General features: G+C 35.5%; 2 protein-coding genes across 5 annotated transcripts; both read left to right on the forward strand.

Annotated features, from left to right (window-relative positions):
- The first annotated feature begins 1,617 nt into the window (after nucleotides 1-1,617).
- LOC145086578 (Haloacid dehalogenase-like hydrolase (HAD) superfamily protein) lies at nucleotides 1,618-13,710 on the forward strand. Of its 4 annotated transcripts, none has more exons than XM_079024391.1 (8): nucleotides 1,618-1,830; nucleotides 2,284-2,353; nucleotides 2,498-2,657; nucleotides 2,907-2,988; nucleotides 3,071-3,287; nucleotides 3,566-3,630; nucleotides 3,800-4,065; nucleotides 13,460-13,710. In XM_079024391.1, exons 1-7 carry the CDS (start codon nucleotides 1,750-1,752, stop codon nucleotides 4,052-4,054), a joined length of 930 nt encoding a protein of 309 aa, XP_078880517.1. In that variant the 5' UTR covers nucleotides 1,618-1,749; the 3' UTR covers nucleotides 4,055-4,065; nucleotides 13,460-13,710. The 4 variants fall into 4 exon arrangements, with proteins under 4 accessions (XP_078880517.1, XP_078880516.1, XP_078880515.1 ...); XM_079024390.1 differs by lacking the exon at nucleotides 13,460-13,710 and adding an exon at nucleotides 11,004-11,213; XM_079024389.1 differs by lacking the exon at nucleotides 13,460-13,710 and adding an exon at nucleotides 10,357-10,606 and having other exon boundaries at nucleotides 1,619-1,830.
- Nucleotides 13,711-15,797: 2,087 nt separating this feature from the next.
- On the forward strand, nucleotides 15,798-17,571 carry LOC145086580 (uncharacterized). The gene is made up of 2 exons (XM_079024393.1): nucleotides 15,798-15,844; nucleotides 16,210-17,571. The coding sequence occupies exon 2, from the start codon at nucleotides 16,215-16,217 to the stop codon at nucleotides 16,968-16,970; it is 756 nt and encodes a 251-aa protein (XP_078880519.1). The 5' UTR covers nucleotides 15,798-15,844; nucleotides 16,210-16,214; the 3' UTR covers nucleotides 16,971-17,571.
- Nucleotides 17,572-26,019: the final 8,448 nt, after the last annotated feature.

The following is a 26,019-nucleotide window of genomic DNA, read 5'->3' on the forward strand; positions in this document are numbered from 1 at the left end:
GTGTCTATTAGACATATCAGAACACTTGTATTAAAATTATATTATTAATGCAATGGATGATGTTGTTGCTTGTTTACTACTTTTCATTGTTGTGATACTGTACATGACGTCCTCCGTCCCAGAACGTTTTCCGCCGTTCATGGTTTTGGGGTGTGACAATCACCATCATTACTACCTTGGTTGGCCACTCTTGGCGACCTATTCACCCGAGACTTGATTTGGACCTTATCATCATCCTTTTTCGCTGAAGGTTTGACTCCTTGTTCGTCTCATCACTCTATAACATTTTAACACTTTACTATACACTAGTATTCATATATCCATGTTAAAATTTTCAAACATTATCATGGCCTTTCTTAAAGATATGCAATCTCTAGTAACTTTCATAGTACATGTCTATCCCTCATCTTGTAAAACTCTTTCATGGTTCCACCAAGTTTGAGTATTTATCATATGTTTATAATAGTACGAGCCCTCTACTATTATACCAACATCATACATAACCAACCTTGACTTTACCACTTAGGAGATTTGTTCAATTGGTTTAGACTATCCATATATCAATTTCACTTTCATTACTACTATAAAAGCATTCAATGTAACATCCTACAAGTCTATCTAACTTAAGGCATATCAATCTTATGTCTCATTCACATATTCCATAACCAAAGTCTAAGTCTAAGAGTTGAATGATCCATCTTAATTCGCTTAAAACATGACACTGATACCAACTGTAACACCACATATTTTTAGAATAAATTTAAAACTACGGTTTAATCCAAAAACAAGGTTTAACAGAAACCATTTAACAAAACATCACAGTTTAAACAAATATTTTAAAAAAATCTCCATATTTAAAAAAAACATTTGTATATATTTTTATAAAATACGTGTTTGTGTGTGTGTGTGTGTGTATATATATATATATATATATATATATATATATATATAATGCCTGTTTTTATATAATTTTTTTTTATAAAAACGTATTTGTATATGTTTTTATGTATTTGTATGCACATAAAATATTTTTCATGTACTTAATAATTATCTATTTTATAAAAGTCTTTTAACGTATATATGGATATAATAATATATTTTACATGTGTATTTTTTGCATTTTTATATAACTATATTTTTATAAATAGGTATTTAAAGTAAAAATGTTTTTATAAATAAGTATTTCATCTATAAAATTGTTTTTTAAAAGGTTTTTAATATAGAAAAAAGAAGGTCTTTTATGTACAAATATGTTTTTTTATATAAATATGCTTTTATATAAAAAAAATATATTCGAAACAAAATTTTGAAAAAAAATATATAAAAAAACTAAATTTATGATAGAATTCATAAATTTCTTTGAATTTTTAGTTAAAATTATAAAATTTAGACCAATTTTATAATAAAGTTTAAAATCTCAAAAAAAATATAAATTTTGAAAACATGATGCCTGCTAGAATAGTCAAATAAATACAGTTACCGATTTGTAGGACTTTATTAAATAAAAAAATGTACATAGAAGTTTTCTTTTTTAAATTAATTAGTTAAACTTCGAAGATTTAACTATTTTTTTTCCTTATAGTAGAACCCTAATAAAATCCAAAATTTGTATTTTTATGATTTATCATTAGCTCAAATAAATCTTGCTCGGCCTCAATTCCCAGATTCTCTAAAGATTGGTCGGCCAAAAGAGCGTTCCTGGATTGCAGGTTGTGGCCGGAAATCGTAACTGCTGTTGAAGAGAATATAATGGCAATGGCTGCATCCAATGCGAGTGATATCAAGATCTTCACAGGTCTCCAGCAAATTGCTGAATCTCGCCATTACAAGGCATGCTTTCCAACTTCTATCCTTATTTTTCCGATTTACAGTTCAAAAGAAAACCGTATTTAAGGTAGAAATGCGACCTTCCGACTTTCTTCCTCCCCATAGCCACCGTCCGCCGCGCACAGCCCTTCTTACCGCCTCCTGCCCCCATCTACCTAGAGGAAAACCTTAATAGCCTTTTGTATGTTGCCGGCAACCCTTAACGCCCTCCTTGTGGTGTATTATGGTATCAAATATGAGTTTAACTTCGAGCTTATCCTGTCGCCCTATCACTAGTGAACCCTTCATTCTCATCTGTTGATATTTCCAAGTATATTTTGAGTAATTTGCATCCTTAGACTTTAGTCTTGTTTTGTGGATTAAAATTACAGAATGTTATGTGCTTCTTGTGTCAATCTCAAACCATTTACCTTTCAAATTGATAATTTTTAGTTACCCAAGTGATATTTGGTGCAGGCATGGCTGTTGGATCAATTTGGTGTTCTTCATGATGGGAAACAACCTTACCCTGGTGCCATATCTACATGTATGTTATGAGCTTTTGACATTTTGGTAAGGGATGTCATGTCAATTGGAGATCCCTTTTTTTTTCTTCTCTTCAAAGTATGTTGTTCTTTTGACATTTTGGGGGTGATATATCATATAGTCAAGTTTCCTACTTTTCTAACAGTGGAAAATCTGGCTTCTCGTGGTGCTAAAATGGTCATTATTAGTAATTCATCAAGACGTGCATCAACAACATTGGATAAATTGAAAAGCCTTGGATTTGATCCCTCTCTCTTCATTGGAGCTATCACCAGTGGAGAATTAACATATCAACATCTTCAAAGGTAGTGTGACAAAAATCCAAAGATTAATTCATTATTTCATTACAAATCGACTTTTACTAGATTTGATGAGTATCATTGTTATAGGCTTAGTGGCCTTATAAATCTTGGATTTTGTTAACTTGTGTTTGAATAATGTGAGATTCTCCTTTTTATGAAAAACAACCAATTATGTAACGTGTACTTCTTTTTCTTTATTTTCTTCAAGAAGCATGCAAATAATATCTTTAATATGTGATCTACCATGAACAGGAGAGATGATCCTTGGTTTCGTGTTTTAGGAAAGACCTGCATTCACATGACATGGAGTGATCGAGGTGCTATATCACTTGAGGTAAATGTTGCAATAGAAAGAAACAAATAAATGAAAGCACATTGATATTTCTTTTTTATATTTCTTTATCATATTGCTGCAGGGGTTAGGGTTACAGGTTGTAGAGAATGTCGAAAAAGCTGAGTTTATTTTGGTCCATGGTACTGAAGCTCTAGGGCTTTCTTCTGGTGACTCTATTTCCAAGAAGCTTGAGGAGCTTGAGAAGATTCTAGAACATTGTGCAGCTAAAGGTATCCCTATGGTGGTAGCAAATCCTGATTTTGTCACTGTTGAAGCTAGAGAATTACGCATCATGCCTGGTAAACTTTTTATTTTTTTTCTTACTTGAGACTCTTATTATTTATATCTTAGGGTTTTTTTTTTCTTCTGTATTAAGTCATGTATAGGTAAAGTAACCAAATGATGTCTATCTGGATAAAATGTTGTACACATAAGTTCTGTTTCTTTTTAAAGTGAATAAGCCATATGTTTTATTAATGTTTATGAATTTTAACATGAGAGAAGTTGAGAGGAAAAAAGTAGAAGGGCAATTAGGTAAAACTACACTTGACTATTATACTGTTTATGTTCTTTTTAGGTACTTTAGCAGCTACTTACGAAAAGCTTGGTGGTGAAGTTAAATGGATGGGCAAGCCTCATGAGGTGATTTTAGTATTCAAAACCAAATAAAGTTTATGCTTTTATATATTCTTAACATTCTTTTCAATTTTAGATTTGAAAAACGAGATTTATTATTGTGATTCTTTAGTTGTTTTGCAAACTTTGTTTCTTGGTTGCTTATTAAGTTATTATGGTTTCATTAATGCATCAGATTATCTATAAAGCAGCTATGGCTATGGCTGGTGTGGATGCTTCTGATTCAATTGCTGTGGGGGACTCTTTACACCATGACATAAAAGGTGCAAATGCATCTGGGATTGAATCTGCTTTTATCACTTGTGGGATCCATGCAAATGAACTTGGACTTGGTGGATTTGGAGAACTTGCTGACGTGTCTTCTGTGCATGCTCTTGCATTGAAGTATGATGCTTATCCATCATATGTATTGCCTTCTTTTACGTGGTAATCTCAATGATGGTAAGTTACACTTCTTCTCTTTTACAATGGTATCAATATTTATACAAGATTTATAAGCAACCTTTGTGATGTATGACTCAACTAGCCATCTACACATTACTTATGATCAACTGCATAAAGAAATCACTTTTATACAAATCAACTGCAAACCCTAATGAAGGTGCCATACATGAATTCTATCTACAGAATGCTATAAAAGTATAAATAAAGTAAAAGACGTCTAATATGGTGCCTAATATGTACTTAACAAATCTCTATTGTATTCTCCTATCTTAAGTCTTAAGTTTTTACGATCTAGGTCTTTGTTTTTAGCATTTAGGAAATCACGAGGAAGGGGAGAGAATCTTGGTTGTGGGATGGGAGTTTTTGAAATAGTCTCGTTTGGTGTTTTTACACTCTAGATTTGATGATAATAGTTGGTAGAAGATTCAATTGATTAAATGATTATAGTTGAATGATTTAAAATGAAATCTACCTTTCAAGAGGATGTCTCTTTCAAGAACTTTTTCTAACTGAACAAATCAATAACTACCAACTGACTTCCCAAGATCTCGTATTTATACTAATATAATAATCGACCAAAATACCCCCACGTCTTTATTACAAAGCACTTACAGATAGGCATGAGCCCAGTTCTAGGATCGGCTCAGGCTGGACTAGAACCAAAAGAATCGGCTGAATCAAATTGGGAACCGGACTGCTATGGACTAAACCGGTTTTCGTTCCAAAACCGGTTTTTGGCCATTAAGTTATTTTCCAGCCCCATTAAGTTGTTTTCCAGCCCATTAAGTCATTTTCTAGGACACCTTCAAACGCATCTCTTAAGTCAGATGCGGTCTTCAACAACTCATACGTGGAATTTCATCTCATTGGTCAATCACCACATAAGAATTTATTTCTTTTAAGCCGCACTCTTTTATACACTTTTTAAAATTTGCAATTCTATCGGTTGAATGTCTAATGTATCTTACGGCTTTTTGAACTCATTCAACATGATAGTTGTGTTTTTTTACCCTATCTTTGACAATTAGGTACAAAATATGGATCATGCACCTAATGTGAAAATGTTTTCCACCATCATACAAACTGGACAATTTTTTAATAAAAAATTCTATTGGCTTATCGTTAATTTAAAGTGGTATTGTTGACGATCATTACCATAATGTTCTTTATCCCCAACCCATGTATACAATCCAATAACAAATGAGCCACGTCTTCCCCTTTTGAATATCTATGGGTCTAAAGTTTAAAATTCTTTTATGTATAACCCAATTATCATCTATAAAGTGACACGCTACAACCATATACTTCACTTTTTGATGAGAAGATTTCCAAGTATCCGTAGTCAAGTATATTGTGTTATGTAACTTGGATTAATGTAGTAAGTAAATATTTCTTTCTCATCAACATAATACTTAGAAACTTCACGACTAATCTTATGCCTAAATGGTACAGTAACTTTCCCGTTAAGAGCATTTGTGTATTCAATAAAAGTTTTGTTTTCTATGAACTTAAACTCTAGTTCACCTAAAACAAATACGGTAAGTAAACTTTTTTAATCCTAACCTCATCATGTTTCCAAGTTGTGACACTACTATCCTCCCCAAAAGCTTGTTTTTAAATTAAAAATTGGTTTGCTCTTTGATGTTTTCCGGATTATTTTTTTGCATCTGCCGACGGGTTTATTTAAGGTAGATGTTCCATTTTGTTCGTGTCGACTTTAAGGATAGTTGAGCAGAACTTACATTTAGCATGCTTAGTTTTCACTCCACATCATTTTGTAGCCAAACCTTTACAAATGTTTTTAACATCTTGTTTTTGGTGGTACCTATTCTCTTTTATGTGACTTTCAATGCCATATGCTCTTCTTTTTCCTTTTCAGAATAATCATCATCAACAATCACATGGGTGGGGGTGGATCCAACAAATATATTGTCATCCTACACTACAAAAAAACATTTACTTCTATCACATTACATAAAGTCAACAACTATGACATCAAGATTGCAACATCAGTGGTATTCACCAATAATGTTGCAACATAACAATTATTGTTAATGTCATTCAAGAATCATGATTACAATTTTACAACATCAATAACATTGAAGAATCAAGATCTACAACATAAAAAACATAAAAAGCTGGAGTTATTTAAAGCCGATACGAACAAAAGTAAAAGATTAAAAAGTTAAAGTTATTTAAAGCCGATACGAACAAAAGTAAAAGATTAAAAAGTTAAAGTTATTTAAAGCCGATAAACAAAACGTCTAGTTTAAATAAACACGTTGGTAGAAGCCAAAAAACCTAGAAAACGATAAAGGGCAAAACAATTGCAATTTAAAAAACAAGTTTGTGCAGAGGGTAGTAGTGTCACAACTTAGAAACATGATGCTTTTAGGATTAAGAAAGTTTTATTTAACCTATTTGTTGTAGGTGAAATACCGTTTAAGTTTGTAGAAAATGAAGTTCTATTAGGTACAAAAATGCTCTTAACAAAAAGTTTCTATACCATCTATGCATAAGATTAATCGTGATGTTTCTAAATATTATGTTTATTAAAGAAAAAAAATCCTTACTTTAGTAATCCAAGTAACACAATACACTTAAGACTACAAATATTTGGACTTTCTCTCATCAAAAAATAAATTATATGGTTGTAAATGGTCGCTTTATTGATGATAATTGGGTAATGCATAAAATAATTCTAAACTTTAGATCCATAGATAATCACAAGGGAAGAAGTGACCCATTTGCTATTGGATTGTATACTTGGGTGGGGATAAAGAACGTGATGACCATGACTACCGACAATGCTACTTCAGATGATAAGACGATAAAATTTTTGATTAAAAAATTGCCCAAATCGTATGATGGTGGAAAACATTTCCACCTTACCTGCATGACCCATATTTTAAACCTTAATATCAAAGATGAGCTAAAAGATCACAACTATCATGTTGAATGTGTTCAAAAATCCGTAAGATACATTAGCCAGTTAGACACTCAACTAGTAGAATTACAAAGTTAAAAAGTATAAAATAGTACGACTTAGAAGGGAAGAAATTCTTGTGTGGTGATTGTCAAATGAGATAAATTCCATGTATGATTTGTAGAAGACCACATTCGACTTAAGGGAGGTGTTTAAAAGTGGCTGAAAAATATTTAATGGGCTGGAAAATAACTTAATGGCAATAAATTAGTGGTTGAAATTTGTTCTCGCCTTCTCAACCTTTTTCCATTCTCGTTTGAACTTTTACTATGTGTGTGTGTCACTGTTACAACTTACAAGTATGCCATCAAAAAACACAAAAATGAATTTTCTTAAATATGGACAAAAGATATCGTTCATTTGCGACCGGAAGGTGGTTGTGGCATTTGTAAGCCCAAAAGAAATTACTTTGAACTTGTAATGCTCGCCATGTGTGCAGAAGGCGGTTTTAGGGATGTCTTGTGTTGGGATTTGGATTTGATGATACCCAGATCTTAGATCTAACTTGTTGAAAATGATCGACCCATGTAATTCGTCTAAAAGCTCATCAATAACCGGAATGGGGAATTTGTCGGGAACCGTTGCCCGATTTAGCGACCTGTAGTGTCAGTAATTGAGTAATTGACAGTAATTGACACAGAACCGCCATGACCCATCCTTTTTTTTTTTAACCAAAATCACCGGGACTGTGTAGCTGACTTGGATGATCCATGCGATTAACATTTTTGTGATCAACCGCTCTATCTCGTCTTTTTGGAAATGGGGACACCGATAGGGTCGGGCACTAATTGGAGGGATGTTGTCTTTTAGAATTATCAGATGTTCTAAATGGCGTTTTTGTGGGAGTTCAGGAACAAAAGATTCCATCAAATTTGTGGAGAATTTTGAGTTAGAAATTTAGGTACCTAACTAGGTATCTGTGTTGTGTGTTGCCGAACTCAATAAGTGTTGTGTGTTGCCGAACTCAATAAGCAATTCTGCCTTCTCCTTCTTCAAGTCCCTCTCCATGGTCCTCAATGTGACTATAGATTTTCCAAGAGCAACCTCTCCCTTCAATTTTACTTTTGATTTCCCAAAGTCAAATTCAATTTTTTGTTCCTTCCAATTTGTCTGGGTTGTACCTAAAGTTTCCAACCATTTCATCCCTAGTATGACATCAAATGCTATCGAGTCTTAAGGGAAGGAATTCTTCGACAATATCGATCTCATGGAGTTGTAAAAAGATACCTTTACACACCCCGACCCTCCTCAATGTCCCCCGTTCCCATCTTCAATCCATATGGTTCAGTATCGGTGACCGGAATGCTCGGTTCTTTGACCACCCTGAAAGCTAGGAAGTTATGAGTTGCTCCTGGATCGGTCAGGGTGTGGTGAGAGGTCAACCTGGCAACGGAGTTGAGGGAGACTTCCACAAGATGATTAACATCGCTGGAATCCAATCTTACTTCCGGGTCTATCAACTTGTCTGAGTGGTTCCGAGTCTGTGTGAATTTCTGCCTCTTCCACCAAGATAACATTGATCTGTGATATGAGTGGCAAATCAGGCAATCATGTCGTGCTTTTGTCCGACACAACACGACAAGATTTTTTGTAACACGAACACGACACGACACAATGTTGTGTTTTTTTAACTAACATAAAATAACAATTAGTTTATTTAATTAATACTTAAGCATACTTAACACAACAAACACAACAAACAAATGGTAGATTGTGTCAATTTTGTGTCGAATTTTGAAAACGAACATGACACGACATCATGTTTTTTACACTTGACATGAACGCGACCCAAACACAAATTCGAATTTCAGTTTCCCTTGATTTGTTCCTTAGAAGGACCCAAAAAACAATCCCATACCTCTGTCACTAGAACCGCTAGTTCCGCTGCCTCCTTGACCATTGTTCTTGTCCATGAGATTCCCATCGGGAGTGATTAGGCCTGAGTTTGGTGTTTTGGAACCCTTTCCACGCTCCATTTTCTCTATCTTCCCCACCAGAACATCAAGCTTCCTCATCATCTCATTCTGTTTAAGTTTGTTATCTTCAATTGCTCTGGCTTGTTGTTGGTTAACCACTTTCTGTTGTTGCTCATCCATGATTTTCCCAGATTTTTGTCCAAAGCTTCTTAACTTCTTGTCTGATGGAACATTCTTTTTTCCGAGGAGCCACCTTGCTCTGATACCAATTGGTAGACCTAAGTTGGATCTATCAAGTTGAATGCGGATTCAAGACATAGTAAATGAACAAGACGTGAATTGTATTAGACAATCCCAATATTCGAGATATGGGTATCTCCAAGGAAGAAACAATATTCTTACTAAAACAAAAGGAAAAAAAGAAATGCCTACTTGTACTCTGAGGATCAGACCAAAAGGACAAGGACACTTATCCTCCACCAAAAAGGACCTCCTGCAGAGATAAGTGGACACAACATAACTAATAATAAGAGAAAAGCAATAAAACAATGAAACTCCCCTCCCCACAATGGTAATAATAGTTGACGGGGCTTATCAAGAGGGTATGTGGGTATCATCATCTATCTTTTGTGAGAAATCTGGTATTTCATACCCTGGGAGAGTGGCTTCTCGAATTTGCCAAACCATCTTTTTTGTAATTTTGTTTAGGGTTCTTAAATCAATACAATGAATAGTTTTGGGTTCTTGTTTGTTTGTTTTCTAAATCCTAAGTCAGTTTATAGCAAATATTTGCTTGTAATATTTTTTATTTTCTGTTTTTGCACCCTTTTCTAGAATCATCCCTAGGCTAGTATAAATAACTATTATCTTAAGAGTATTGGGGGATTGAGTACTTTTCATTTTTATGGTCATCAGGAGGTCATCTCTTTTTAGACCCTCTCTGATTTAGGGTAGGAAGGATAATCATTTGATTATTTTCCCTGATTTGTTATTTTGAATTCCATTTCACTTCCATAGGAATCAAGCATTCAATTTGCGGTTCCTTCATTATTGTGTTAAGATTTCTATCAAAATTCTTGACTTTTTTTTTTAAATTCAATTTTGACTATTTGACCGTGCTTGACCAAATTGGTCCAAGTTTGACTCAGTCAATTGCCTGGTAGTGGGCCGAGTTTTACAACACTTTTCTTTACTGTGGATGCTTAAGCAAGCTCTAATTACATTTGCTCTCAGCTTTTCCATTCTTATTATAGACTCGCTAATTGTGCAGTTATCACCCATTTTAGAGATAAGATATCTTAAAGGAACATTGAACATTGACTTAACCGATTAAGACAAACTAACATTGAGTTAAAGGAACATTGAACATTGACTTCATTGCTGCAGGAGACCATGTAGGATCATGACACGTGGACACACCATTGATGTCTTATAGGTCATAGAATAACCTGTGGCTATTTGATCATATATTCTTTTGCTCATTGGAGTTGTTGGTGGCATACTGCTGAAAGATACTATGTATAGGGGTGGCTAAGGATATAACTATCACTTTTCCTCCATTTATATTTTTGCCTAAACATGTATAAACTTCATATTTTTTTCTTTCTTGATGAAATAAATGAATTTTCTCAAAATATTTCTATGTGCTTGTGATTGTTCTTGGTAAAAACATAAATTGCCATATGCCACATTGCCACAAAAACTATCAAACTAAAATATAAATGATTTATGTTCATTTACGTTTCGTGCATGAACATGAAAGTAATTTGTTAAACAAATGAACACAAATAAGAAAATCTGTTTGTTTGTTATTTATATTAATCTGGAAAGGTAAATATGAACAAGTCTTTTGTTTGTGTTTGTTGGTTTGTTTATAACCCCAGTAATTGCCATATTATAGAAACTATTGGACTTGGAATGTGTATAAAAGAAAATATAAAATTTAAAAAATTGCACAATATGTGAGGTATTTATTGTGCTTTATTCTTTTAAATCAAGACAAATCTAAAATTCAACTAAAACATTATGTCTAGGGATGAGCAAAGGAACCGACCTGAATCGGATCCGACCCAGGAACCGAAGTTGACCGAATTTAGGAACCGAATCGGACCGCCGGTTTTGATTTTTGTCGGGTCTTCGATGTTGGAACCGGTCCTCGAGAAGTAGCACTGTATTTTGAGAAATATTTCGGTTACGGTTTCGGTTTTTGACGATTCTTGTCGGGTCTTGAAACCTTGTCAAGTGTTGGATGTATTATTATTTTAGGAAACTGCACTAATTTATAAATATAATCTATATAAACAAGCGATTGCCAGACAATATATGAAAAACTATAAGTTTGATATTATAAAAAATAAGTCAGTTTCTCTCTTTCAAACAACCATTGCACCATCATTAGCTATCCAACATTCAAAATATACTTTCAAAATTCAAAATATACTTTCAAGTTTCCCCAACAAAAAAAGTCTAATATGTGGATTCCAACATCTATTGACATTTTGACTAATTCACCGATCTCTTCCCCGTTAGCTTCAAGTTGTGTAATGCATCCACAATGTCTATATATAATACAAAAGAAAAACGTTATTACTTAATAAAATGTAACAATTACTAATAAGACGTTTAAAATGTAACAAATATTAGTGTATTACCAATAGCGAGGTCATTGTCAACTAACACATCATGCACTTTGTCATAGTCTATATATAGGCAAGCTACTATTTCTTAGCCAATTTTAGGTGCATATTAATGCCTCCACAATCACAACCGACAAATTAGTACGGTAGTCGGTAATTACTCGACGATGAATGTGGATTCAGATGCAACGGTGGAAATTTGCTTCCTCGAAATATCTATTAAGAAACAAATTAGTATATAATACACGACATGAATTTATAAAATAAATATGAAAAATTGAAGTAAAAGTCGATACCTCTTGCTATTCAAGCAAACGATCGGAAACCGCACCATGTTATTTTTCCACCATGTGAAGATATCATATCATTTGTCAAATCCAATTGGGTTCTCGCTTAAGTATCGTTGCAATTGACTTTCCAACGAAGACAATGAGACACTTCCCGAGGTCATATAGCTTCCAAAGAATTCGTTTTCGTCATCAAATTTAACAACTTCTTCGAGAGTTTCTTGTTGAGACGACGGTGTCATGTTTGGTCTTTCCAAATATGTATTGAAAAACTTGTCTAATTTGCATTTGATATCAATAACCTTTGCACGTGCTTTCGATTCTATCTCATCAACGAACATCTTATTATCTTTGTTCTTGGCTTTAAGCATTTGGGTAAAAACAATTTTCACAAACTTTGACTTGCATTGAGGATCTAACAATATCGCAAAGAAGACATAATCACTTATATTGTCATAGTCACTCCAATATTTGTCATATTTTTCTTTCATACCCGGTACCATAAACAAAAAATCCGGGTTGGTTTCATATTTCCTAATTCGTTGCTCTATATTTAAGATCTCCCGGGTATAAGTATGGAAGATAGGCTTTGTTGAACACTAAACTTTTTCAGTTTTCTTCTTAAACTTCTCAAGGAACTCCATCATCTTTGTAATCATCTCAATGTCTGAATGCGATGGTATCCTTTCCACACTTTTTTGAAACATTGGATCTATAAAAAACAACAAAGAAAATACAATAAAAGTTTCCATGTATGTTGCTGCAAATATATATATATATATATATATATATATATATATATATATATATATATATATATATATGGTATGCTATATTCCAAGAGATGTAACTCATTCAATTTTTAACCAAATCAAGTGTTTTTATAATAAAAAATTATCTACAAACCTAAACATGTAGGAAAAAGAATCAGGTCAAACTTTAAATGAGTTAGTTATGCATATTTGAACAAAAAAAATCATATTACGTTTAGTTGCTGAAATATAAAATTTTTTTGATTTGATTTTATTCCTTGCGGGGATTGTAATTCATTCAATTTTTAACCCAATCAAGCGTTTTTGTAGTCTAGACTTATCTACAAAAACTAAATATGTAGGAAAAAAATTTAGGTTAATACAACTTAAATTGAGTGAGTTATGCACATTTGAACAAAAAAGTCATATTACGTTTAATTGCTGAAACATAAAAAAATTCTGATTTGATATGCTTCCTTGCGGGACTTGTAACTCATTCAATTTTTAACCAAATCAAGCGTTTTTATAGTCTAAACTTATCTACAAAAACTAAACAACATGTTGGAAAAAGATTCAGGTCAATACAACCATGGGCAGATCATTTATAGGATCAGGAGGGGCTACCCCCCCCCCCCTAGAATTCGGGTTAGAAGCAGCCCGTATCACTTCAAAAGTTATAAATATAAGCATGCTATTGTCAAATTTGGATGAATTGTTCCCGACTCCCGAGTTCCTCTGTTTGCTAGTTGTTGTGATTTCGGAATCAACTAATTTCGATTTTAGTTTTCACAATCTATTAAATGCATTGTTACAGATTTTAGATGACATTATACTTGGCAATGAAATTTGTTCCTGACTATCGAGTTCCTCCGTTTCATCTTTATTTTGTAAGAAGATATAAGAGCTGCAAGTTGGTGATATTCTTGAAGGAAATTTAGTTTGGAATATGGAATTGGTCCAATTTTAATGTGAATATTACATTCCTAATTGTTCTCTGCATTGAATATGAAAATTTGACGAAATTCAGATTAATTTAAAGATATGGGTGCATGTTGGTTTTTATTATTTAGAATGGTTAAATATAACTTCTTAGATATAATTGTTTTTAATCTCTACCAGTTGGTTTCTTCCCAGGTTAATAAAAAAAAAAGGATTTACAGGTTTACAAAACATGCATCCCAAGTGTTTGATGTAGTGTTTCAAAGAAAGTTGGACCCAAATTTCACTACTATTATCTCTTAACCTGATATGAGTTTATCCTTCCCATTTCTATTGGCTTTTCAAACTACTTTTGATTCTTTTATTTTATTTTAGTGTTTCTTAGATTATGGAGATGGATAGTTACTATCGTTTTCTTTGATGAATCTTTAGCCAAAGAAGTGACAACTACTTGTAACTTATAGGTATAGGGGGTGTGCTGGGTCTTCACCAAATAGGAAATGCAATGATAGTTCTTGAATGTAGTCATTAGTTATATTAAAGAATATATAATTCTACTCAAATTCCCCCCCCCCCCCCCCCCCCCCACACACACACACACACCACCACCACCACCACCACAACATTAATTGTTCAAGCTCCGCCCCTGAATACAACTTAAATTGAGTGAGTTATGCACATTTGAACAAAAGAGTCATATTATGTTTAATTGCTGAAATATAAAAAAATTCTGATTTGATCTGCTTCCTTGCGGGACCTGTAACTCATTAAATTTTTAACCAATTCAATTTTTAACCAAATCAAGCGTTTTTATAGTCTAAACTTATCTACAAAACATAAAAAACATGTATGAAAAAGATTCAGGTAAATACAACTTAAATTGAGTGAGTTATGCAACTTTCAAAATTTGGACAAAATGCTAAATTTGTAAATATTGCTAATTGTTAGTGCTGAAACAGATTTGGTTTTATTTACCTTGATGGCTATATTCGAGAAACACGTCTTTGACATCGTATGCTTATCTTAGCAATTCAAAGGTAGAGTTCCACCGTGTTGGAGTTTCACCACACAAAAACCTTTGAGTTTCTACAATCGCATCCTTCATGGCTTGTTTAAAGGTCTTGATCCGTTGCGGGGAGGCTCTAATGTATTTCATCGCATCCTGTATGCTTTTTACATGGTAAACTTCGTGTTTTAACCCCATTTTCACAACTAGGTTTATGATATGAGCCATACACCTAATGTGAAAATGTTTACCATTATCGTAAATACCCAAAAGTTCTTTCACAATGATGTTGATTGTTGCATCATTTGTCTTGGCACTATCAACGGTCATCGTCATGACATTCTTCATGCCCACTCGTTTATGCAAATTAGCAACTCTCGGGTCATGTCTTTAGCTTTTTGAGTATCAACCTCTTTAAAGTTTACTACCCTTTTGTGAATGACAAAATCTTTAGTAATGAAGTAGGCCATGCCAACCATATAATTTATCTTTTGACACGAGGATGTCCACGTGTCGGTTGTCAAGTGGATGGCTGTTTTGGGGTTGCTCAAATGTTTGTAGAACTTCTGCCTCTCCATTAAATAGGACACAACAGCACGAGAAATTTTATGCCTTGAAGGCAATTTCACCCTACCATTAAGGGCGTTTACAAATTCTATGAAGGCCTCGTTTTCAATGGATTTAAAAGGTAGTTCCCCGATGGCGAAAAGGCCTCGTAAGGCAAGTTGAATCCTCGTATCATCATGTTTCCATGTGTATACATGGCCCTCGCCATTAGGAGCTTTCGTAAATGACAACTTTTGTTGTTTGTCATCATCTTCATTTGGTTTGTTGTCCGGATTTAACTTACAACCATTAAAATGCTTGTTTATTGAAGTTGTCCCATTCCGATTTGCATCCCTGGTTAGTACTTTTAAACAATAATTACATTCGACCCACTTTTTTTCAATTCCATCTTCCTCCTTTATCCATTCTATCTCGAAGTTATCCCAAACAGGAGCGGTACAATTGTCACTATCCTCTCGTCTGGTTAGGTTAATCCGATCCTTTAACTCCTTTTGATTCGTTTTTTTTGCTCTTGGGTTTTGGTTTTGTTAGGTATTTTTGTTGTGTACGCTTTTTTGGTAGTGGTGGTTTTTCTGTAAATAAGGGTTTTTCACTCATTTTACCTATTACTCTCATACTCGCCGTGTGTATCTTCTCTCAAGCCATTTCTGCAATTTTGTGTTGAATCTTCATCTTTCAAGCGTAAAGGTATGATTTTTACTCCCAATACTTGTTAAAGGTTAAGGTTTATCACTTCTTAGCCCTTATTTTGTCCAAGACTCGGATTTGGGGGTTTCCTCAATTTCTAGGGTTTTGAATTTAGTATGAATTAGGAGGTTTTAGGCAAAATTTCTTTTGGATTTGTGTTTTATGGACTTAGTATAGCAAACCCTGATGAAGAATTAGAAGTTTTAACTGACCTATAATGGTCCGATGATAATCTGGTCCCGAAGTTCTTCATACTAGCCGAGTAGTTCTTGAACTCGGTGAGTAGGATGCTTTACAGATCTGTTCTGTTCGATTTTAATTGTTGGGTGTTGTTTTTTTTGTGCTTTCTTAATGTTATTTTGCAGGAACCATGTCCAGAAGAGGCCAAACTTCACGAGGGGGAAGCCAAGGAGACATCCCGTTACTCTCTTTTCGCCAAATCACCTCTAAATCTTCTCAAGCCCACGCTAAAAACATATTAGAAGCTTTGAAGCAGAAGGAGATCCACTTACCTAATGCAATAAACTGGGATTGGCTGGGAAAGGTTGGGATGGAGGAAGAGTTGACGCCATATTTGGTGAAAGAATGCAATATGGGGGATTCTACCATCATATGTGATGGTTGGTTACAACTGTTCAAAATCCAAGAACTGATCTTCGCGGAATTATGTTGGGAATTCTTCGCTACCATCTCATTCCGGGGTGGTAGTGAGTATTATAGCCCCAATGTTATTTCCTTTTCTCTTGGTGGGGAGCTGCCACAATGCAGCATGGCAGAGTTTGCATGGAGGATTGGCATCTATGACCAAAGCGCCATGTTGAATGAAGACTTTGAAACTTTCTTGGAGAATTGCCATAAAGATCTCCCTGAAGAAGTGGTTGCTTCCACCTGGTGGAATACTATTGCCAACCGGGTATACATTCCATCTTCCGCGCAGGAGGGCCACATCCGTTCACCAATCCACCGTCTCATTCATCGCTTCATCGCCAGCACAATCAATATAAGAAAGGACGATGACAAGGTCCCGACCCTTGATATCTTCTATCTTTGGAGCATTATTACTCCTGATGTTTTTTTGCAACCTTCCCTACTGTATAGCCAAATATCTTGCGGATGGGGCTGTTAAAGAGAAGGTGACCTCCAAAATCAATGGAGGAATGTTCGTGACAAGGCTCGCAAGATCATTTGGGATCTTGGATTTGCAAGAGGTGAGGGTGCTGACCGTCATTTCTCCCCCTCCGTTCAACACTATACTATATCGGAGGGTAAGGATTGTGGAGAAGTTTGGAGACTCTTATTCTATTCCACATGCGGACGAGGCGGTTATCCCCGAGGAGCCGGGACGGCGGGTGAGGCAAAGGAGTGAGCGGGTACGAGAAGACCCACTGGTTATTCCGGGGGAGGAAGAGAACGACGGGTGGAACCAAGTTGAGTACTGGAGATACTTGGATGATATTGGGAGAGGTGTCAATTATAATAATCAATCATTTGAGTATCTTTTCCAACAAATGAATATCGCCTCGAGACCCAGATCCGGTTATCCCTATATTATGAATTGGGAGGAAAGGATGCGGAGGAACAATGAAGAAGGAGGTAGCGGTGCTGGAGGAGCGAACATGGATGAGGAAGATTGAAGATTTTATGTTTTGTGTTTTTATGGTGTTTGGTTTTGGATTATTGTTAAACTTGGATAATTATGTTTTTAGACTTTTATTTGGTGGCTTTTACTTGTGGTTGCATTTTTTTTTCAGGATTGGAAGGTTAGGATGCATTTAAAAGTCTTAAGGGTCAAGTTTCAAGTGAGGAATGTTCAAATGAGAGTGCGAAGTGTTTCTATTAAGTTTGAGTCTGTTAGAGTTGGGAGTGATAAAGTGCATTATTACTGAAGTAATTAGAAGGAGAGTCACTGAATTACCCCAATTCAGCACCTCAGTCGAGAAGTAATGAGCAGGACAACTTTTTCTCAACTCAGTGCCTACTCGCCGAGTGCACATTTCCTACTCAGCGAGTACATGGGTAATTACCCGACATTACTGCAAGTTGGTAATATACTCGCCGAGTACTCGATAATACTCGCTGAGTCCATCGACATTTTTCGAATTCCAGACCTGTTTTGGGCACGACCATTGCAGTACTTATTCATTTTTTGTGAGGATTCTTAACTGGAGGATTCTAGGAGCTTTGTCCTACATATTTGAGTCATTTGCATGTTTACCACACGAGATTTTGACACCCAAGACATGGATGAGCTATTCCCATGTCCAAAGTCATTCAAAGATTGAGCTTAGCTGAAGAAAATCACCTAGCGACTGCTACCCCAGGGGAGTTTGTTCCAATTCTCTCTATATTTCATTTTTTTATTTTCATGCATACCATGCAATGGGGACATTGCATGAAATAAGTGTGGGGTAGGGGGTTGGTTACATCTTAGCAAATTTAGAATCCTAATATCATAATTTAGGTATATTTTAAAAATTTTGCATTATTGCATGCCAAAAATGTTATTTAGGATTTAATTTAGAAAATTTTGGTAAAAAGTAATTAGGATTCCATGTTAGAGTTATGTTGATGATTGCATGAAAACTCAAATGTTTAGTTAAGCCTATATATGTTATAGTGCATTTGTGGCCCCCTTATTTTAGTGAAATCATGGGATAAAAACACGACCTCACTCAGCCCGAAGGATGCAATATGTTTAGCATCGTGTACCAGAAATGTATCCAGGATAATTATTATCGTTAACCAATAAAGGTTGAAGTTGAGCGCCCTTGCTTAAGCATGTAGGGTTTTGAGTGAAAAAAAGTGAGTTACATGTTAAAAAAAGAGAGAGAATTACAAGAAAAGTTTGAAGAATTTTTGGAGCATCAAAGTTAAAGTATGAAGTGAAAGATCAAAATTCCGAAGATTCAAAAAAGTTGAAGATACCAAAAATCAAACAATAAGGTGGTGAATTCAAAGAAATCAAAGATCAAATGCCAAAGAAGTGAAGAATTCCAAAGAGCTCCAATGTGGTATCATAAATTGTAATTCTAGATTATGTATGCTTGGGTTGCTCAACCAAAAATACCTTGAGGATAGGAGGTTTTCTGCGGATGGATTCGGAGGGATGCATAAAATGAGCATTGTTCGGGATGAGTGGGCGAATGTTTATGAGGATTGTGAGTATTTAGAGTATGAGGGTATTTAGGAAAATTTTAGACACAAATGCATGCGTTGCGGTCTTGGCATAATGGCTGGGTTAGATTGGAGTTGTCATATGTGGTTCTAATGTGTTAAAATTTAGTTTTTCTTGGGGGCAAGCAAAAGTCAAGTATAGGGTATTTTGATATTTGCATAATTAGTCATATGTTTAGCATACATTTTTATTCATTTTTAGCTAATTATGTGCATAATGTGGACAAAAGGTACTTAATAATACTTAAATTTTGTTTTCATTCCAAAAGACATGCTTGGAAGTAAAAAGGAACAAAGAGAAGCAATTAGAGACCAAAGAATGAAGAAAGAGGAAAAACACACCAACTCGGCGAGTCCGTGAGGCTACTCGGCGAGTACCCAAGAATGTTCCCGAAGATAAGTCAAGACTCCTTACCGTACACGGATTTCACCTGGTACTCGGCGAGTCCACGACCTACTCGCCGAGTATACTATAAATATGGGGTCTTAATCCAAATTGAGGGACTTTTTCTGGCTTTTGGGAGTTACACCTGCGATTGAAGAACCCTCTGGAGAGCTGAGAAACCCTAATCTTCTATCTTTTGAAGAATCAAGGCAATTTAGGTTATACTTTCCACTTAATCTTAGGAATTAAGCATGTCTAGCCTAGTTGAATTTGTTTTTAAGTTTGTTTTTACTGTAACCATGAGCTAAATTTATATTGTTTCTGTTTAGGAAGACCAAGTTACTCCTATGGTTTAATTATTATTTTTATTGATTGTTTATTGGTGATTTTTTTAAATTAAGTTTGTTAAAGAACCTTATGCATTAACCACAACTATTTCCTTTTAATGGGAAGACAATTAAGCTGCATGAATATCTCTTAGTTTTTAACCTCATATGTTTATGTGAACACTTTATCATATGCCTAGGAATAATGAACATGAAACTAGGATTAATTAGAGAATGGGTAAATTAATGTCTGAGCTTGTTTGAGAAACCAACAAACAAGAGGTTAATTGAACCACCAACTTGATTAACCAATTACAAATCTTATTTAATCCAAACAATTGAACTAGGGAATTAATTAGTTTAAACAATTGGCAACTGCTTGAATTGATTAATTGTCTAAGGGTTAGTAGTAATGAACATGAACCTAACCACTATAGTTGGTAACCAATAGCAATTAATTTATCATATTATCATATAAATAACCATAGGAGTGAATTGGTTGGACCTAACCAGAAACTCTTTATCAAACTTGGTGAATTTGTTACTTGTTCTAGTTGTTTAGTTAATCACGTGCTTAGGTGGTGTGTTTAAGTTTCTAGTCTTGAAAAACTAGAGAAAAACCCTTTTACTTTTATTACTTGCTTAGTTAAAATTAGTTATTAGTTTAATTTCCGTTCCCTAAGTTCGACACCCTGCTTATCTAACTATACCACTAAAAGACAGGTTCACTGCCTTTGTGTGCTAAATTTATAATTTAAAAGTAGGAATAAAACAAGTGCATTTCACACACATTAGCTAGCGTGGTAACTGTTATTATACGAAAATTCCGCTTACGGAAGATACGTATCCTAATTGCCTCCAAAATCTAATACACAAACATGCAACATGTCCTCTAGAGTCTGAATCGTCCTCTCACTCTGCCCATCCGTCTGAGGGTGGAAAGCAGTACTGAAGTGAAGACGAGTACTCATCTCGGCATGAAACCGCTTCCAAAATATGGAAATTAAACGAACATCTCGGTTTGACACAACCATAACTGACACTCCATGTAGTGCCACCACCTCATGTACGTAGATCTCGACTAGCTTCTCAGCCGATATACTCTCCTGGATTGGGATGTAATGAGCACTCTTGGTCAACCGATCCATGATGACCCATATCGAATCCACTCCATGTGCGGTCCTGGGAAGCTTCGTGATGAAATCCATAGTGATATCTTCCTATTTCCATACGGGAATATCCAACGGCTGCATCTTGCTGTGAGGTCGCTGGTGTTCGGCCTTTGAATTTCCAGCAGGCTAAGCACCGCTCTACGTACCATGCTATGTCACTCTTCATGCAAGGCCACCAATAATCATGGTGAAGATCCCGGTACATCTTCGTTGCCCCGGGGTGAATGGAGAATCTCGACTTATGTGCCTCCTCTATAAGAACCTGGCGCACTCCACCCCAGTATGGGACCCAGACCCTCCGATGCAGGGTCAACAACCCACGACTGCCATAATCAAATGAGTCCACCTGGCCTATGATCCACTCACACCTCTGGCGGCTCCTCCTTCATACTCTCAACCTGCGCCTCCCGGATCCTCTCCAACAACGGAGTAATCACTGTAATCCTCAGACATATGTCTCGAATCGGAGCCGCCACTACCTTGCGGCTAAGAGCATCGACCACCACATTGACCTTCTCTGGGTGATAAAATATCTCATAGTCATAATCCTTCACCACATCTAACCACCGACGTTGCCTCATGTTCAGATTCGGCTGATCCATCAGGTACCTCAAGCTCTTATGGTCCGTGTAAATGGTACAACGAATCCCATAGAGGTAGTGTCGTCAAACCTTGAGGGCGAAAATCCGGAACATACAAAACAGACACATGCAAGAATCACAAAGACATCAAACATACAAACATTCCTTGGGAACTGCCCGACATCAGATCGAAGATCCGGAAACATATAACCTACATCGGGCACTGCCCGACATCGGACCTTGGTCCGGAACTAGTATACATATACGGGCCGACATTGGTGCCTTCGACCCGTTCATACAGGAGGAAAACTCACCTCGAAATGCTGAAAGAAGAATCTCACGGTACGGAATCCCTAACGGCTGCTCCGATGACTCCTCAAGCCATCAAAGTAACATAACACTTAGTCAAAATCTAATAATCCTTCTTAGGGTAAAATGACCATTTCACCCTGATCTAATTAGGAACATAGTCTAGGCCCAAATCAATAACATCAATGGTCCAATTTTATAAAACCTTTCCAAGCCCACTAATGGCCCACTTATGGCCCAATTTTCTAAATTGGGCCCAACTCCCTAAATGGGCCTTCCTTTAAGCCTAAACATGTCCTTACCCAATAACTGAATTTTAATGGCCCACCAAGGCCCAACAGCTAAGAAGTCCAAAGAATAGCCCAACCCAAGGCCCAAACACAAAAAGCCCAAAACCAGTGAGTACGCGGGGCGTACTCCTCTGTACGCTAAGTGTACAGGTTGGATGGCTTGTACGTTGTGCGTACTATCTTGTACGCCCAACGTAATACCCTGTTAAGCCATATTCTTCAAAAGTGCTTAATCCCTTAAGAACTTAAGCTTATAACCAGATCTAAGTCCATTAATATGTCTTAACCCATAAAGTCGACTACTTGGTGGCTTGCAACCCACGAAATGGACCCAAGCTTAAATTATAACAATTATTCTCCATGGAAATAACTAGAACTCATGCATGATCACAAAAGGACCTTCAAGATTGAAACTTTTCTGCTCTTGGGACTCATATGGCACTATGGGTGGGAACCCTAAGCCTAAAAACGAATTGGAACCATAAAAATCCATTCTTGGGACCTAAAAGGTCCAAAACACCATTAACATATATCTAAGCATTCATGAGGCAAGTTGAGAGCTTTTTACCACAAATGAATGCCAAATATTGATGTTATCTTAGATCCTTGAGCTCAAGCTACTCAAGTTCTTCTTCTTCAACTTCTTCCTTCTTCTTCCAAGCTTCGAATCACCAAGATAAGCTTCACAAGGCCAAAAACACACAAGGATGATGAATGAAAGGTTTCTAGGGTTTTTGAATCGAGGTGGCTGGTAAAGAGGCTAGGGTTTGGGACATAATGTTGTATTTATATGGCTTGAACCCTAAAAATTAGGGTTTTGAGTCTGCTCGCGTACGCTGTGCGTACTCCTTGGTACGTTGCGCGTACGCTCATGAACTCCCCGCATCCAATGTTGCACTACGCCTCGCGTATGCCAAGCTTAAGCCCAACGTACATCTTCACGTAGCCCAATCTTGTCGGCCCACTTGCTAAGGCCCAACTCAATTAGTCCGTCATTGCTCTCATAATCCAACAATTAAATACAAAATAAATAATTATCATTACCTCGAATCACGGATGTTACACTTAAAGCCAATAACAAATATAATAAGATGTCCGTTGATGAGATAGGATCGAAAGCACGTGCAAAGGTTATTAATATCGAATGCAAATTTGACAAGTTTTTCAAGACATACTTGGAAAGACCAAACATGACCTCGTCATCTCAACAAGAAGCTCCCGAAGAAGTTGTTAAATTTGATGACGAAAACAAATTCTTTGGAAAGTATATGACCTCGGGAAGTGTCCCCTCGACTTCGTCGGAAAGTAAATTGCAATGATACTTAAACGAGGACCCAATTGGATTTGACAAATGATATGATATCCTCACATGGTGGAAAAAATAACGCGGTGCGGTTCCCGATCATTTGCTCGAATGACAAGAGGTATCGACATTATTTTACTTCAATATTTCATATTTATTTTATAAATTTATGTCGTGTATTATACACTAATTTGTTTCTTAATAGCTATTTCAGGGACGCAAATTTCCATTGTAGCATCCGAATCCACATTCAGTAACAGTCGTCGAGAAATTATCGACTACCGTACTAATTTGTCCGTTGTGATTGTGGAGGCATTGATATGCACTCAAATTTGGCTAAGAAAGAGTAGCTTGCTTATATATGACTATGAAGAAGTTCACGATGTGTTAGCTGACGATGACCTCGCTATTGGTAATACACTAATACTTGTTACATTTTATTTTTAACGTCTTATTAGTAATTGTTACATTTTATTAAGTAATAACGTTTTTCTTTTGTATTATATATAAACGTTGTGGATGCATTACACAACTTGAAACTAACGGGGAAAAGATCGAGGAATTAGTTAAGATGTCAAATAGATGTTGGAATTCACATATTATACTTTTTTTTGTTGGGGAAACTTGAAAGTTATTTTGAATGTTGAAAGTATATTTTGAATGTTGGATAATTAATGATGGTGTAATGATTGCTTGAAAGATAGAAATTTACTTATTTTTGATAATATCAAACTTGTAGTTTTTCATATATTGTCTAGCAATCGCTTGTTTATATAGATTACATTAATAAATTCGTGCATGTCCCAAAAATAATAATAAATCCAACACTTGGCAAGGTTTCAAGACCCGACAAAAACCTGCAAAAACCAAAACTGTAACCGAAATATTTCTCAAAATACATTGCTATTTCTCGAGGACCGGTTCCGACATCGAAGACCCGACAAAAACCGGAACCGGAACCAGAACCAGAACCAGAACCAGAACCAGAACTGGCGGTTCGGTTCGGTTCTTAAATTCGGCCAACTTTGATTCTCGGGTTGGGTCCGGTTCGGGCCGGTTCCAGTCGGGTCGGTTCCTTTGCTCATCCTTAAAATTGATGGTTTTAGACTACCTTTTCCACCTTTTGACATTGCTTATTGATGGTTGAGATTGGAGAAGATGATTAATGATGGTAGATTGGTGATGATCAATGTCGACTTGAGAATGGAAGCAAAATATGAAGATGTCGACTTAAGAATTGAGACGATGATGATCGATGGAACCGGTGGTCGAACAATCTAATTGAAGATCGAATAATCAAGGATTCGGTAGGCAATTAACGAGATATGGAGATGTCGATCAATTACTTGAGATGATGACCGGTAGGGTTCCATTAACGAGACATGCCACATTTTTTTTGAGGTCCAATTAGGAAGTCCAAAAGACGTGGGTTTTTTTTAAAAGCTTGTCTAGTTCGGTTCCCGATTTTGGGCCGGTTCCAATGTCCAGTTCCAAAAATCAAAAATATTATAGTATCCATCCCGGTCCGACCGGTTCCATCGGGTTCCGGTCCGGCCGGTTCCCCGGTCCATATGCTCATCCCTAATTATGTAATTGTGAACCGAATTTTTATTAGGTTATCTTTTACCCTCTCAGGCCAGAATAAGTAAGATAATATTTTTAGTGGACTTGTAGCCATTAGTCATAGTTCATGTTCATGTAGTGTCTTTTTGGCCCTATTATTTTTAATCCAATAGTTCATGTTCATGTAGTGTCTTTTTGGCCCTATTATTTTTAATCCAATAACCAAGGGCTTCCTTTTATTCTTTTGGGTGCGACTCCTGTGTGTTGTCAGCGGTCTAACAATGTTATGAAGCGGATCTATTGTAGAAAGAAGATTAACTTGGGTATTTGAAATGTGGATGTAAGAAAGAAGAATCATGCAACACGTTTTTTTTTTTTTTTTGAAGAGGATTTAAAAACTTTGATTTTTCTCCGAAATAAGTTTTCACTCCAAAAAATTTTGTTCAAGTGTTACCGAATTATTACCTAAATTTGCACCAACATGAAATGAGTTTATAAAATGATGTTATATGCAAATATTTGTTTTTAATTCGTATATTATACTGAGATTCACAAAGTTACTCATGAAATGCACATATCAAGTAATGGAATGCACATCCTCCTTAATAAATAAAAATAATTTTGTCACATGTCATTCTTTCATTAACTTAAACACATGTCAATTTTTGGTATTTTTTATTAAATGTTTTTTCCATTTGTCATTTTCTTATTTTGTTTTTATCTTTTCTTAATTAATACATCATATTTACACTTAATTTATAATTATTTTAATTGAAAATAACCAATAAATTACAATATTAATACTCATATAGTATTTAATATGTTTCCTTTTAAATTGAAATTTTAAGTTTTAAATTTTAAATTTCAAATTTAAATAAAATTTTGTTTAACTTTTATATTTAATTTTTGGTTTATCAAACCCGTATAACATACGACTCTCACATCTAGTTCAATATATACATAACGTTATACATGAGATGCACAAGCTTATTTTAAAATAGAGTAAATTACATGAATGGTCCCTATGCATGAATTATATGTTAAATGATACGATACATGAATACGTATAAAT

This window comes from Lactuca serriola, chromosome 2 (genome assembly GCF_051521515.1).
Source record: "Lactuca serriola cultivar US96UC23 chromosome 2, Lser_US96UC23_V15, whole genome shotgun sequence".
In the NCBI taxonomy this organism is placed as follows: Eukaryota; Viridiplantae; Streptophyta; class Magnoliopsida; order Asterales; family Asteraceae; genus Lactuca; species Lactuca serriola.

Excerpts from the sequence above, each read along its gene's own strand:
- LOC145086578 (XM_079024391.1), top strand. The coding sequence starts at position 1,750 with ATGGCAATGGCTGCATCCAATGCGAGTGATATCAAGATCTTCACAGGT. Across the intron at positions 2,354-2,497 it reads CCCTGGTGCCATATCTACAT|TGGAAAATCTGGCTTCTCGT; the intron begins GTATGTTATGAG and ends CTTTTCTAACAG. Across the intron at positions 3,288-3,565 it reads AGAATTACGCATCATGCCTG|GTACTTTAGCAGCTACTTAC; the intron begins GTAAACTTTTTA and ends TGTTCTTTTTAG.
- LOC145086580 (XM_079024393.1), top strand. The coding sequence starts at position 16,215 with ATGTCCAGAAGAGGCCAAACTTCACGAGGGGGAAGCCAAGGAGACATC.